A 12,613-nucleotide genomic window follows, 5' to 3' on the forward strand; every position below is an offset into this window, starting at 1 on the left:
GTCACAGAAGCTCAGGGCATCCGGTCCACTGAAGATGGAGGCCACCAACCTGTCCACGGAGGAGCAGAATGCCCTACTCGAGGTGTGGAGGAAAAGCGAGGTGAGTGGGGGAAGGTATGCGCCGTCAGAAATTTGTGTTGCGTCTGATGTAGGTTCCGCGCTAGCTGTCGAATCAACTAGAGCAGTGGTTCTTAACCTTTACTGCAGCCTTGCACCCCTTTGTACTTACGTTCCCGTGCTTAATTTTTTGTTTCAATGATTTACCTTCTAAAAAGATCTGACATGTCTCGCACCCCCAGAAATGGCATCTCGCACCTCCAGGGGGTGTGTGCACCCCAGGTTAAGAACCACTGAACTAGAAGAACAACACACAACCATGCAACTGGAATTGGCCAAACATCCAAAAAGTGGAAAAATGCAAATGACCCAATTGGGATCGCACATAGCAATATTGCCCCCACCCCGACTGCAACATGTTTACAGGAGCTTCCTGAAGAAGAGTAGAATCGGTGAGGCGTTCCTGGGGTAGACGAGTGAAATAATACAAAAATAATTCCCTCTTGTAACTCGCACAGTATTCGCTCACACGAATAGTCAGAGGGAGCGAGAGAACGACTCAGAGGCGCGAGGGACCACAGACAAACGGGAAGGCAACCGCACGATTAGTCGGCGCCAACTTTTGCCCCAGCAATGCGGTCCTCTATATTTTAAGGTGTTATCAGCCAAATTAATGAGCGTCTATACATGTGGAAGGAAACCGGAGCACCTAGAGAAAACCCACGCATGTAAGGGGAACACTATTCTAATCAGAGAGAATGAGTGGAGTCGACATTTTTGTTGTTACTGTCTTTTGGCAAACCAGGATATGGCTCTTCGACGTCCACGGCAATGGAGTTTCCCAACAATTCTGCGATCCACCAACCCTCACTGCCTCCACACTGCTAGATTAGAGGTGCGTGCATAGCCACCACCAGAGAACAGCTGCCATGAGGGCAAGTGCCTGTTAGCGCCGAGCACATTGGTCAGTCGATCAAAATCTCTTTAACCAGGAGATGAAACTCACCCAATGAGGCACGCAAAGCAAGATGAGTGTGTCTTTTGGACGGGTGACCCGGTGTGCTGATTGGCGCACGTGTTTGTATCGTCAAAGCAGATCGTTGAGACTGATGGTCGCGAGCCTTGCGGATCTGCGTGGCTACTTGGGTTGCGTCAGGGCAACTGCCGCATCGCCAAGGTGATGAGGGAGAAAATCTGCTCGGTGGCTGTGCACCCAACCATGGACCACGTCCTCGTGGCTGCTGGGGACAGCCAGGGCAACGTGGTCTTCTGGGACCTGGTGAGTTCAGCACGAAGGGAATTGTCGTGAGAAAAGGGACTACTTCACTCCACTAACGAACGAGCTGAGCATCATCTGTAAACTCATCTGCGTGTGAAGCTGTTACTGGACCACGAGCATGGATCTGGTTACAGTCGTGACCGATGGTGGCACTGAAGTGATGCCACACGCACCGTGACTTCGTAAAGCAGGTAAAGGTGCAGCCCTGCAATATTTTGCTCCCTCCACGTAGAGTGAACTCTGCAGGGTATTTGGCCTACTCTTCCATGTTGACCAGACGTATTGGAGGAGGTGTGGGTGTAGTCACACACACCTTACTCCACCTACACATAGCCCTTCCTGTTCGACTAACTCTGGTGGTAGCCATTTATACTGCTGGGTGGACAGAGGCAGTTGGGGGAGATTTGAGAAACCTGCACCAATGTTTCCACTGCTACGCTGGAAGAATCTTAAGCGGCGACCTCTGGGATTGCCAGTCTAGCGCGCTGACCATTATACCACAAGTGGCAGCATCCTCATGACTATGTACAGGACCGAAATGTTTAAAAATAAAAGGGCATTTGCCACAGCTGTGGTGAATGCTGTTGTAGCATGTCTGTTCTTGCGTTTCCGGCCAGATCTATGAACTTCACGTCACTATACAGAAGCGACATTTCATATTAAAAAAAGTTATGTTATTTTGGGCAAAACGTGACTGGTATTCATACTTTGCAATGCATGTTCATATTTATATATTGACTAGCGGGAATTACCCGGCGTTGCCCGGGTTTTAAAAATAATTAAAAACTACTCTTATAAATCTAACAGCAGTGCGTACTGACTGTGGTGGTACCTGCTATGATTACAGCAATGCATACTTTGGTGGTACCTGCTATGATTACAGCAGTGCATACTGACTGTGGTGGTACCTACTATGATTACAGCAGTGCATACTGACTGTGGTGTGACCTACTATGATTACAGCAGTGCATACCGACTGGGGTGGTACCTGCTATCACTACAGTAGTACATGCTGACTCTATAGCAGTATTTATCGACTCTATAGCACAAAGTACCCACCTGACAGTGGCGTGGTGAGGCCTAGTCCCGCGTAGATTGTCCAGCCGGCTAAGGTGGCACCTTGGCAGGCTGGGGCTGGGCTGCTACCCCTGACCCCCCCACGATCTCCCCGGTCACTCTGCAGTAATATCTATGGCCTATAGTGGTAGCATCTAGTGACTATATAGTAGTGTAGTGAGTTCCAGGGAGACTGACGACGGAGTCGAGGCACACTCTTTTATTCAACTCAAGGGCAGTAACAATACTTGAAGGGGTAACGGCCCCTTCACACGTACTGGATGGGAAAACACCCCTAGCACTATTTCCCCTGTCCTATTCCCAGTCCTCCTCTAATAGTGCTATGGGAGGCTATCTGATCCGGCCCTGGTAAAGCACGGATCCCGGCACCCAGCTAACCCAGCCTTGCTCTTACAAGAGCAGAGGTCCAGAAGCTCTTGGGGCCGCGCCACTGGCTTACCCTGCTCGGCCCTGACAAGGGCAGCGAGACAGGGGAGTCCCAGGGCCTATTCTGCCGGTCTTCAGACTTCATTGGTAAGCTTCTTCCACCCTGGCCCCGAGCTCTCTGGCTCCCCGCCTTTTATAGGAATCCCCTGCGAGGGGTGGGGTTTTGGGGGATCACAGCGCCCCAATGGCCCCCCAAGATTAACGGATGCGGACGTGGATGTAGACACCCGTGTGTGGGTGCAGACACCCTTGTGTTTTCTGTCCGCCCTTCTCCCCGTAATAACCCCTACAGTAGTAATAACTACACGCATGGGGTTGGGGGACGACATCACAGAGTGAATAATTTACGTCGGCGTTTAGTGTATTTTTATAGCATTTCTAACGCGAAATAACAGGACCCTGCGGGGTGGGCTGGTAGGAACGAATAACCAAAGAATATAAACATAATGTATTATTACACTTGTTTAGCCAGGAAAGCCCCACTGAGTCTAAAGGTTTTTCTAGGGTCCTGCCAAGTGTTTGCAGTAGGGGGCGATGTTGCTACACCTAATCGGACGATACGATGGGAGAGTGTGAGGCCTAGTTCTAGGCTTTAGGCCTAGCTGTAGGCTTTAGGCCGCTGTGAGTTATTTTTTTATTTAAATGTTTAAATTATTTATGTAAAAGCTTTAAATGTAAATGTTTCTATTTTAAAAACATCAGGGAATGTAACATTGTTAAACATTAACTCCCTTTCACACTAGCGGGGGTACGATACGAAGGGAGAGTTTGAGGCCTAGGTCTAGGCTTTAGGCCTAGCTGTAGGCTTGAGGCCGCCGTGAGTTAATTTTTTATTTAACTGTTTTTATTATTTATGTAAAAGCCTTAAATTTAAATGTTTCTATTTAAAAGCATCAGGGAATGTAACATTGTTAAACATTAACTCCCTTGCACACACGCGGGGGAACGATACGAAGGGAGAGTTTGAGGCGTTGTTCGAGGCTTTAGGCCTAGCTGTAGGCTTTAGGCCGCTGTGAGTTAAATTTTAATTTACAAGTTTTAATTAAAAGCTATCTCAGGGAATTATAAGGGAATGTTACACTTGTTTAGCCAGGAAAGCGTCACTGAGTCTAAAGGTTTTTGTAGGGTCATGCCAAGTGTTTGCAGTAGGGGGCGATGTTGCTACACGGACGGACGGACGGACGGACGGACGATGTAATCTATTGTAGGCTGGTCCACTTCGTTCCTACCAGTAAAATGTCTCCCTCACTCCCACCGAAGGCATGCGACTTGGCATGGGCCGTTCCCCCCACCAAAGGCGCGTGAGTTGGTACGGGCGTGCACGCGTCATAAATAAATAAATAAAAACGAAGCACGCACAAATCGCTAATTAAACTAATTTCAAGTTGACAGATGTGAAAAAGGAATAGCGCTTGCTGACCGCGGGGCTTACGGCGTGGTGCCTGGCTATTTTTTATTTACGTCAACCCCACCGTTGGAGAGCCAAGCGTGCGACCACACAAAAACCCACACACAAACCCACCAACCCCGCCACAATTTTTGACTTTCATATATAGAAAAAGAATAGAAAATAGATAGAAGATAGATATATTGATATTACGTAAATATTTAATGCTTATGATGTCCGAGTGGTGAGATCCAATCATAGAGGGTTTGTTACTCAATAGCGACTAAAGGTGACTATTCATAGGCCTATTTAAACCCTGTTCATCAGGAAAAAAATGTAAATTGAATCTCATCAGAACCCATGGTCTGAAAGTGCAGTCTCCAACTCTTAGCCACTCTTTCTCTCTGGCCTTTCTATGTGCCTTGAAAGAGCGCCATTGTCGAAAATGTTGCCAACTATAAACCTTTTTCTTCTTGGTTCTTTTGGTAAAGTCACGTAGAAGGGAAATAATAAAATAATAAAAATAAAACTGTACTTTTTTATTATTTCCCTTCTACGTGATTTTACCGAAAGAACCAAGAAGATGAATCCCTGCAGTCACAAAAGCTTTAAATCGAAATATAAACCTTTTCTTTCATGGCCACAACGATATTTTGTTGTGTTCTCCCGCACCTCTGATTATCACGGTTAGCTACGTATTGTACAAAAGAAGTTCAACACACACACGTTGAACTTCTTTTGCACCATATATAGCCAACCATGCTAATCAGAGGTGCAAAGACATACATGTCAGCAAGATGTTCACGAGCTGAATGCCCAATATCGAGGTCTGCTCGACATGACGAGGGGACTTAAGGAGAGAGTTTGTGTTGTTCAGTTCCTCTGTTGAAAGAGCGCAGACTACACTGGTTTACTACATAGTCCACAGGTTTGGGTTGCATGGCTACAATCACACTACTGTGGCTTGTCTTTAATGTGTCTCCATCTCAGAATTCCTATGTATCTCTATGACTCCCTGTGTATATTTGTCTATATGTGTTTCATATATGGTCCATTGTTTGGGTCGCATGGCCACAGTCACACTGGCCATGCGTCTTTAATTTTCCATTCGTGGAGGAGCTGTGGTGCATTGGCCTGTTGATGTTTACTTCTGGTTGATAGTTACAGCAATGACTATTTAGGCATAGGAATGTCAAAGCCCAGAGCAGGTGTGCGATGATTTTTGGGTCTCGAATGAGGAGCTTGTTCTGTAATTGACGGATGTGTTGAGATGGATCACCAGGGGGCAGCCCAATACAATTTTACTGACTTGGCATATGGTGCTGTCACAGACTGATTCTTTTGATGTTCTAGAAGGGTTAGGAAGCTGCCACTTCACACACCTACAGTCAGTCCAGTGTGTGCTTACAACTAACCGATGCTAAAAACCTAAATATGAGATTTTGGGCCACCCAAAATTCAGGACAGACTGTTTTAAACTTTTATTTCATTCCATTTACAAAAGTTAGTCAATTTGGAGATACTCTTTGGTTTTTTCGGTAACAGTAATTTTTGCTGTGACGGTTCCACCTGAAGACGGAGGCTTGTGTTGCCTCCCAAACGTCGTGATTTAATTTATTTGTTTTCCTTTTTAACCTACGTGACTTTACCGAAAAAACCAAAGAGTATGGATCCTTGCAGTCACGAAAGCTTCAAATCTAGAAATTTGGAGATGTTAGAGCATGCTAAATCCAAATATGAAATCAAAGTTCACGTTTCGATTTAGTATTTTATTGTGTTTTACATTATATGGTAAAAAATAATTATTATTTAACCGTCCAAGTGGCACAGTGGTAGAGCGAGTGGCTCGCAGTCGAGCGGTAGCGAGTTCAACTCCTGGTTGGGTAGTTGATGTGGCCCAGCATCACTGCAGGGTTGATAAGTGTGCACCACTTCGTGGGGAAGTTAGCATTGGTTGTCCACCACCATAGAAACGTGGAATTTTCACCACTTGCTCAGGAAATGAGCACAGATGCCTATTGAGGCATGTGAGCGGGAAGTCACTTGGACTTTTTCATTGAATTCTCGTATGAAGGATTTTGTGGGTTCAACCCCAACACTGACACCTGTATTATTGGAGTTTGTGGTGTCTCTCTCCCCGTGATCACGTGGCTTTTTCTCTGGGTCCTCAGGGGTTTCCCTCTACATTTAAAATCAACACTCGTTTAGAGTATTTGGCTGTCATAAATATCCACGTAATAAGCCACTTCGTTGAACTATCATTTGTGGCCAGGTTGCTTTTGAAAAAAGAGCTATATAGCTCAGTTGGCCTTAACTGGTAATATAACATAGTTTTGATATCTAACTTCTCATCCACGCACGTCCAATCGGCAGGGGTTGCTAAATTTCTGGGCTCACCCTCCGCAACTGCTTGCAGGACTCGTCGCCGGGGGAGGCCGCCGCCGTGACTCTGTTCCGGCCGCACGTCGACCGCGTGTCGTGCCTGTGCTTCCCGCCGACACAGCGCACGCGTCTCTACTCGAGCAGCTTGGACGACTCGCTGCGCTGCGCCGATCTGCACCACGGTGTCTTCGATGAGGTCCGCATGGGTGGGTGGGTGGGGGTGGCGCTGTGGTAACACTTGCGGCTCGCGGCAAGAAGGGACCTGGGTTCTGTTCCCGATTCTGGTGCCTTTGCGTGTGGAGTTCCTATATTCTCACAACTGTGATGCAGAGTGAGCGTGATGAGTGTGTGAGCGGAGTGTGCGTGAGTCGTTTGTGCTTTCTCCCACTGCTACATGGGTTCTCCGGTTTTCTTCCAAAAACACACGGAATGTAACTGGCATCAGCCAAACATCCCACTGTTGAAGAATTACCTGAAAATTAGTTGGGATGACACAGCAGCAACCTCGTCCTCGACTGTGACAACTTGAGACGGCTGCTGGCCAGTCCTAGACTGGACGACACCATTCTACAGTGGCCTCTCTGTCTCGGCCCTGCCGGTTGGTTCCTTAAATTTTGTTCAGTGTATTGACGGTCATTGATGACAAGATGGCCACCATGCATTTTTGCAGGAAATTGGTTTTGCAAAGATGCTTGAAGCATGAGAGATAGTTGTACTCACCATTCATCTGCATTCACGATGAGTGGAAATGCCCCTCGTCCGCCTGTGGCGTCTCTTCATTTTACTCGTCCATCTTGTGGTTGTCCCAAGGTGTACGCCGGCAAATCAAGTCCACCTGTGGGCCTCACCAGCTTCGACTTCCAGTCTGAGGATGGTGCCTCGCTGCTGGTGGGCCGCTGCGACGGCGCCGTGGAGCTCGTCGACTGCAGGAGCCCAAGGTGAGGCTCCCACTGGGTGCGGGAGGAGGGCCTGTCTCCACCGGCGCTCTTGCTCCACAGTCTCACCCGCCAACTCGCCTGCCACTTTGCTTGCCAACTCACGCACCACCTCGCCTGCCACCTCACGCACCACCTCGCCTGCCACCTCACGCGCCACCTCACGCACCACCTCGTCCGCCATCTTGCTCAATACTTCGCCCGCCACCTCCTTCAACACCTTGCCCGCCACCTCGCCCGCCACCTCGCCCGCCACCTCGCCCCCCACCTCGCCCGCCATCTCGCCCGTCATGTCATTCGCCACCTCGCCCTCCACCTCGCCCGCCACCTCGCCCTCCCAACACAGCCGAGCGTGGCCACGTTGCTGTCTTCTCGCAGGAAGTGTGGCGAGCAGCAGTGGATGGTGCACCAGAAGAGAGTCCACTCAGTGCACGTGCACCCCACGCAGAGGCACTACTTTGTGACGGCGTCCACCGACTGGTGAGTGTGCGCACCTCTCACCACCCACCCTCACCGCCCGCTCACCCACCCACACCGCTCACCATCTGCCCTCACCACCCACCCACCCTTACTGCTCACGAACGCTTCACGCTCACCCACCCACTCTCACTCTTCGCCACCCGCCCTTACCGCTGCTCAATCAAGAGAAAATAAATGCTTGTGAGACTTCTTCAGCACAGCAAGGCAATGCAACACTCACATAAAGCCCGATCCATAGATTAGATATGTGGTTGAGATTTACCAACAGTTTTATAGCTTTATGATCATGGTAGTTGCACTTAGGCCGGATGTCAATACGTTTCTTAATGATGATAACAGTGGCAGTGATGAATAACAAACGCTACTGTATTTACGTTCGGAGGTGTATTTGTGATTCGGTTGTCATTAACCCATGTCAGAGCATCAGTTGTTACATAGTCCTAGCTGATTGGTAACCCAGTGTCAGCTTCTGTGAAGAGGTGGTTGTAGGTTGCCTGGGTTCCCTGTGTTTACATGGATTCCCAATGACGCTTGGCCGTGGTCACATGGTGGGGCTTAAGTCAATGCTTGGGAGGTCATAAATACCATGTGAAAGACCCGGCGCAGTACATCTCTGGCTTGGATATTTTGCAAAGCTTCTGGGCCACAACCCCAAAACCACTTCCGCCGCACAACCACAGCAGCAGCAGATGCTGATAGCTGATGATGATGATGGTGTTGTTGATGCACAAATATAAAATCCTCTGGCAGTGTGCAGAGACTGTGGTCGTAATTCAGACAGAACCATGGAACTTATAACGTAGACTGAATGCCCATTTCACGAATATGAAGGGAGAGAGGTCATCACCGATTATTCACCACTCCGCTACTCCTAATGAAGTCGTCTGGTTCATCATCCACCTCATTGTAAAAATATTTTTTTTTATCTCCATCAACATCGGCCATACAAATAAGAAAACAGAGCTATAGCTTCACAAGGAATCCCATAGACTCACCCAGAGCTCTCTATGAAGGAGGTATTGCCACAGAAATACACTCTGCTACTAATGTAATCATCTGGCTCATTATAACCACCTCAATGTAAAATTACATCTACATCGGCCATACGAATAAGAAGGGTATTTATACGTCTCTCGTATTGGAACTTGAAATTACTTGACCTCAGTTTTCGTTTGCTTAGACTTTCTAGAGGGCACAGCAGCAGCTACTGATGGGACAGCTCACAGTGGTGGTTTAAGGATTGGGGTTTATGCCGTCCAGAAAAATTTGGCTTATTTGACCTCGAACCCTTGACTGATAAAAAAATATATATATCTGCCGTTGGTCCGATTAGAAGCGAGCTCTGAAGTGTGACGGCACGGCCAAGGCAGCGCTATCAATTCACATCATATCCGGGGTAACGAGAGGGATAATGCAGAGCAGATGTTAACTAGGGTATAAGGAAGTATTTTATTGGTTACCTGCATACGGTGGTGGGGGGTGAAGGGTGCCTATGTTTCCTGTAAATCGGTCACTGGGGCACGAGTGAGGAGCAGCAGCTTAACCATTGCTGCAGTGTGCGTGCATGGCATGGATATGAGTGTGATGTAATGAATGTCCTGTTTCATTTCCTCCGTCGCAAGCACGGTTTGTGTTAAGGACACGTGTTAAATTAACGGTTATTTCGCAACCCGAACGATCCACACGTCGACAAATGATAATTTGCCGCAGCATCATGATTATTATTCTTTTAATTTAAGATGTTTGTTTACCCAGAAAAGATTCAGCGGGTTTCCTGACAATTTTTCAGGTAGGTTTTGCCAAAGTTTCGCAATGGATTGGGGGGGGAGGGGTGGGCGATGATCGCCTGTGATATGTAATCCACAATTAGTTAATTTTCAGGTAATTTATTTATCAGCATTGGGATGTTTTGGCCAATACCAGTTACAATGTATGTGTGTGGGTTTTAACGTTTTTGTAGTTGCAAAAAAAATCACAGAAATGTAACTGGTGCTGGCCTACGTAAACTGGAGTTGAGATGTTCCTGGATCTGTGATCCCAACCCCAAGTCGTGAGAGTCGATGATCGCGGTTGCAACAACCAGGCATACTCCAACCCCTCCTTAACGCTGTTCTCCCGTCACTAAAACTACACCACCACTTTTAATAACTCCATTCTTCATCTCAAACCACTACCATCTTGCGTACAATGTTATAATTGCTGTAAAGCACCTCGGAAAATGTGCTGTGTAAATATAGATGAGATAAGGTGTGGTGCGGTTTGTGGCGTCATTGTGCGATCAGCACCGTACAGATCCATGACGTCCGTGCGATGGGCGTGGGCCAACGCAGCGGCACCGCTGCCAACGCCGTCGCCGTGCTGCAGCAGCACAGCCGCGTGGTGCACTCGGCGTACTTCTCACCGCTCACCGGCAGCCGCCTGCTCACCACCTCCATTGACAACTCCATGCAGTGAGAGATGAGTCTGGACAAGCAAAGACAAAGATCCAACCCCCCATCCGTCTATAGCCTTCAACAGACTGTTGGAGCAAGCGCTGTTAGCGAGCATGTTTGAAGGTTGGCACACAAGGGAGTGAGTGGTCAGGACCACGCCTGGCCACCTTTGTCTCCCTAGTGCTGATGCGCTAGGTACTCATTTAAATAAAGATTCTGATTCTGAATGCTGAGTCGACCTAGAGGAGGCCCAGGACTGGTTAAGTCGAACTCGAGTCGCCGGGTTCGTAGCGCAGCACGCTAAACGCTGCATTACCGCTCCCCACTGATGCACATGCATTCGGCTATCCATCTGCTTGTACCCCAGCTTGAAGGGTCAGAGGACGTTCTGTTATATCCCCTTCGGCACGCTGGTCTCCAATACATGCACTGCCTGAGAGAGATCCGAAAGGACGCTTTATCTCGTGGCATGACGGTTGTGCCCGTAGCACAACCGGGATACAATTGGGGAAAATAAGAATGTGCTGGACCCCACGAGAGAGACGAATTAACCTTTGTAGAAGATGGCACTCGCCTAGAGGTGCTAGTGCTGATCGAGTCCAATGCACCTCGTCTGTCCCTCTCATCACACAGCTGTGTAATTTGTCACCCCGTATGTTGAAATCATTTCTCGTGAGAACTAAAAAATAAAGTTTAACACGTAGACTTTCGCGACCAATATCATGCATAATAGAGGTTTTTTTGGGTTACATCGCGTAAATATATAAATGTATCAACAAATTTGGCTGTCGCTTGATGAAGCTAGTTGTAATTACTGGCGAAGCGTTGTGCTCAGATTGTAAATGTTGTGGCTTGGCTCTTCAACGCACCGGTGTGCTGTACTAGTGACCAATTGGCATATTCTGTTTACGTGATAACCCTTACTAGTTGGCTGTGTCGGGTGGTGGTGGGTTTTAACGACACATTTATATATTTACGCGATGTAACCCAAAAAAAACCTCTATGGATAAAAAAATAAACTCAAACACTTTTAGTGTTGAACGAGCGACAGAAACCTGCACAGTGCCACTCTCTGATGTGTATCACTGAAGACTGGAGCATGGGCAGAAAGAGGGCTACTCATTGAGAATATCTGCTCCTCAATAGAGGTAGTGACGCGTTAGCCCTGGCGGCATGGTGGTGCCAGCACAGTTGTCGTGCGGCAGGAAGAGCCCGAGTTCAATTCTCTACTCGGGCATGTCTCTGCGTGGAGTTTCTATGTTCTCTGATCTGTTCTGCAGAGTGTGAGGAGTGTTTTGTGAGTGTGTGGAGTTGAGTGAGTGGAGCTTGTATGTTCTCTCCTCCTGTTCTGCATGGGCTTCCTCCAGGTTTTCCGGTTTTCTCTTATAGCTATACAAAATGTAGCCGGTATTGGCCAAACAAACATCCCAATGCTGCAAAAATGATGCTGAAAATTACTTACAAATTTGGGACTATACAGCAGCATCAGCAACAATGCCTCCCTTCTGCAAAGACTTGGCAGGATCTTTTTGAAAAAAGGGCCTGAGACCCGGTGAGACTTTCCTGGGTAAATGATCTGAAAACAAATGAAGCCATGGTGACGCGTCATGGTGTTACTCAGTGGGAGCTCTGTGCTCTTCTGTTGCCGCGTGTGTGCAGTGTGTACGACACCCGCGTTCTGGGCTCGCAGATCACTCGCACCGCCAAGATATGGTGAGTGGGAATTTTGCGCCACGTGCACACCACACGACCACCGCGATGGCCTCTTTGTACCCATGGCCCGTATCCTCTTCTTATGCACGATGGCAGCAGTAATACTTTCAGGAGCTAAATGGCAATGTCGAGGTCGCTGGCCACGACGAGAGGGCTTCAGGAGAGAGCTTGTGTAGTTTTTCTGTTCTTCCTCCATTGAAAGAGCGCAGACTACAGTGGTTTACTATATATTCCACAGATTTGGGTTGCATGGCTACAATCACACTACTGTGGCTTGTCTTTAATGTCTCTATCTTAGAATCCTTATGTATCTCTATGATACTCTGCATATATTTGGGATCCCGTGAGGACCCACGGCGTTCACGTGTTTAATGAGCCAGTGGCGGCCAATTAGGATGATTGTGTTGTGTACATGTGTCATATAGGTTTGTGGGGAGCTACGAAC

General features: G+C 48.0%; 1 protein-coding gene across 6 annotated transcripts in view; it reads left to right on the forward strand.

Annotated features, from left to right (window-relative positions):
* WDR76 (WD repeat domain 76) overlaps positions 1-12,613 on the forward strand; it is a 33,418-nt gene that overhangs the window by 15,692 nt on the left and 5,113 nt on the right. For 3 of the 6 annotated variants that reach the window (XM_061572554.1, XM_061572550.1, XM_061572555.1), the window contains 7 exons: positions 8-100; positions 1,151-1,336; positions 6,643-6,804; positions 7,419-7,546; positions 7,922-8,023; positions 10,306-10,473; positions 12,115-12,168. In XM_061572554.1, the coding sequence (XP_061428538.1) occupies positions 8-100; positions 1,151-1,336; positions 6,643-6,804; positions 7,419-7,546; positions 7,922-8,023; positions 10,306-10,473; positions 12,115-12,168 (893 nt within the window). The remainder of the gene's footprint in view (positions 1-7; positions 101-1,150; positions 1,337-6,642; positions 6,805-7,418; positions 7,547-7,921; positions 8,024-10,305; positions 10,474-12,114; positions 12,169-12,613) is intronic. The other 3 variants (XM_061572551.1, XM_061572552.1, XM_061572553.1) reach the window with 3 other exon arrangements.

The sequence above is a fragment of the Lethenteron reissneri genome, chromosome 50, assembly GCF_015708825.2.
Source record: "Lethenteron reissneri isolate LAM-NWPU_2019-01 chromosome 50, ASM1570882v1, whole genome shotgun sequence".
Taxonomy (NCBI): Eukaryota; Metazoa; Chordata; class Hyperoartia; order Petromyzontiformes; family Petromyzontidae; genus Lethenteron; species Lethenteron reissneri.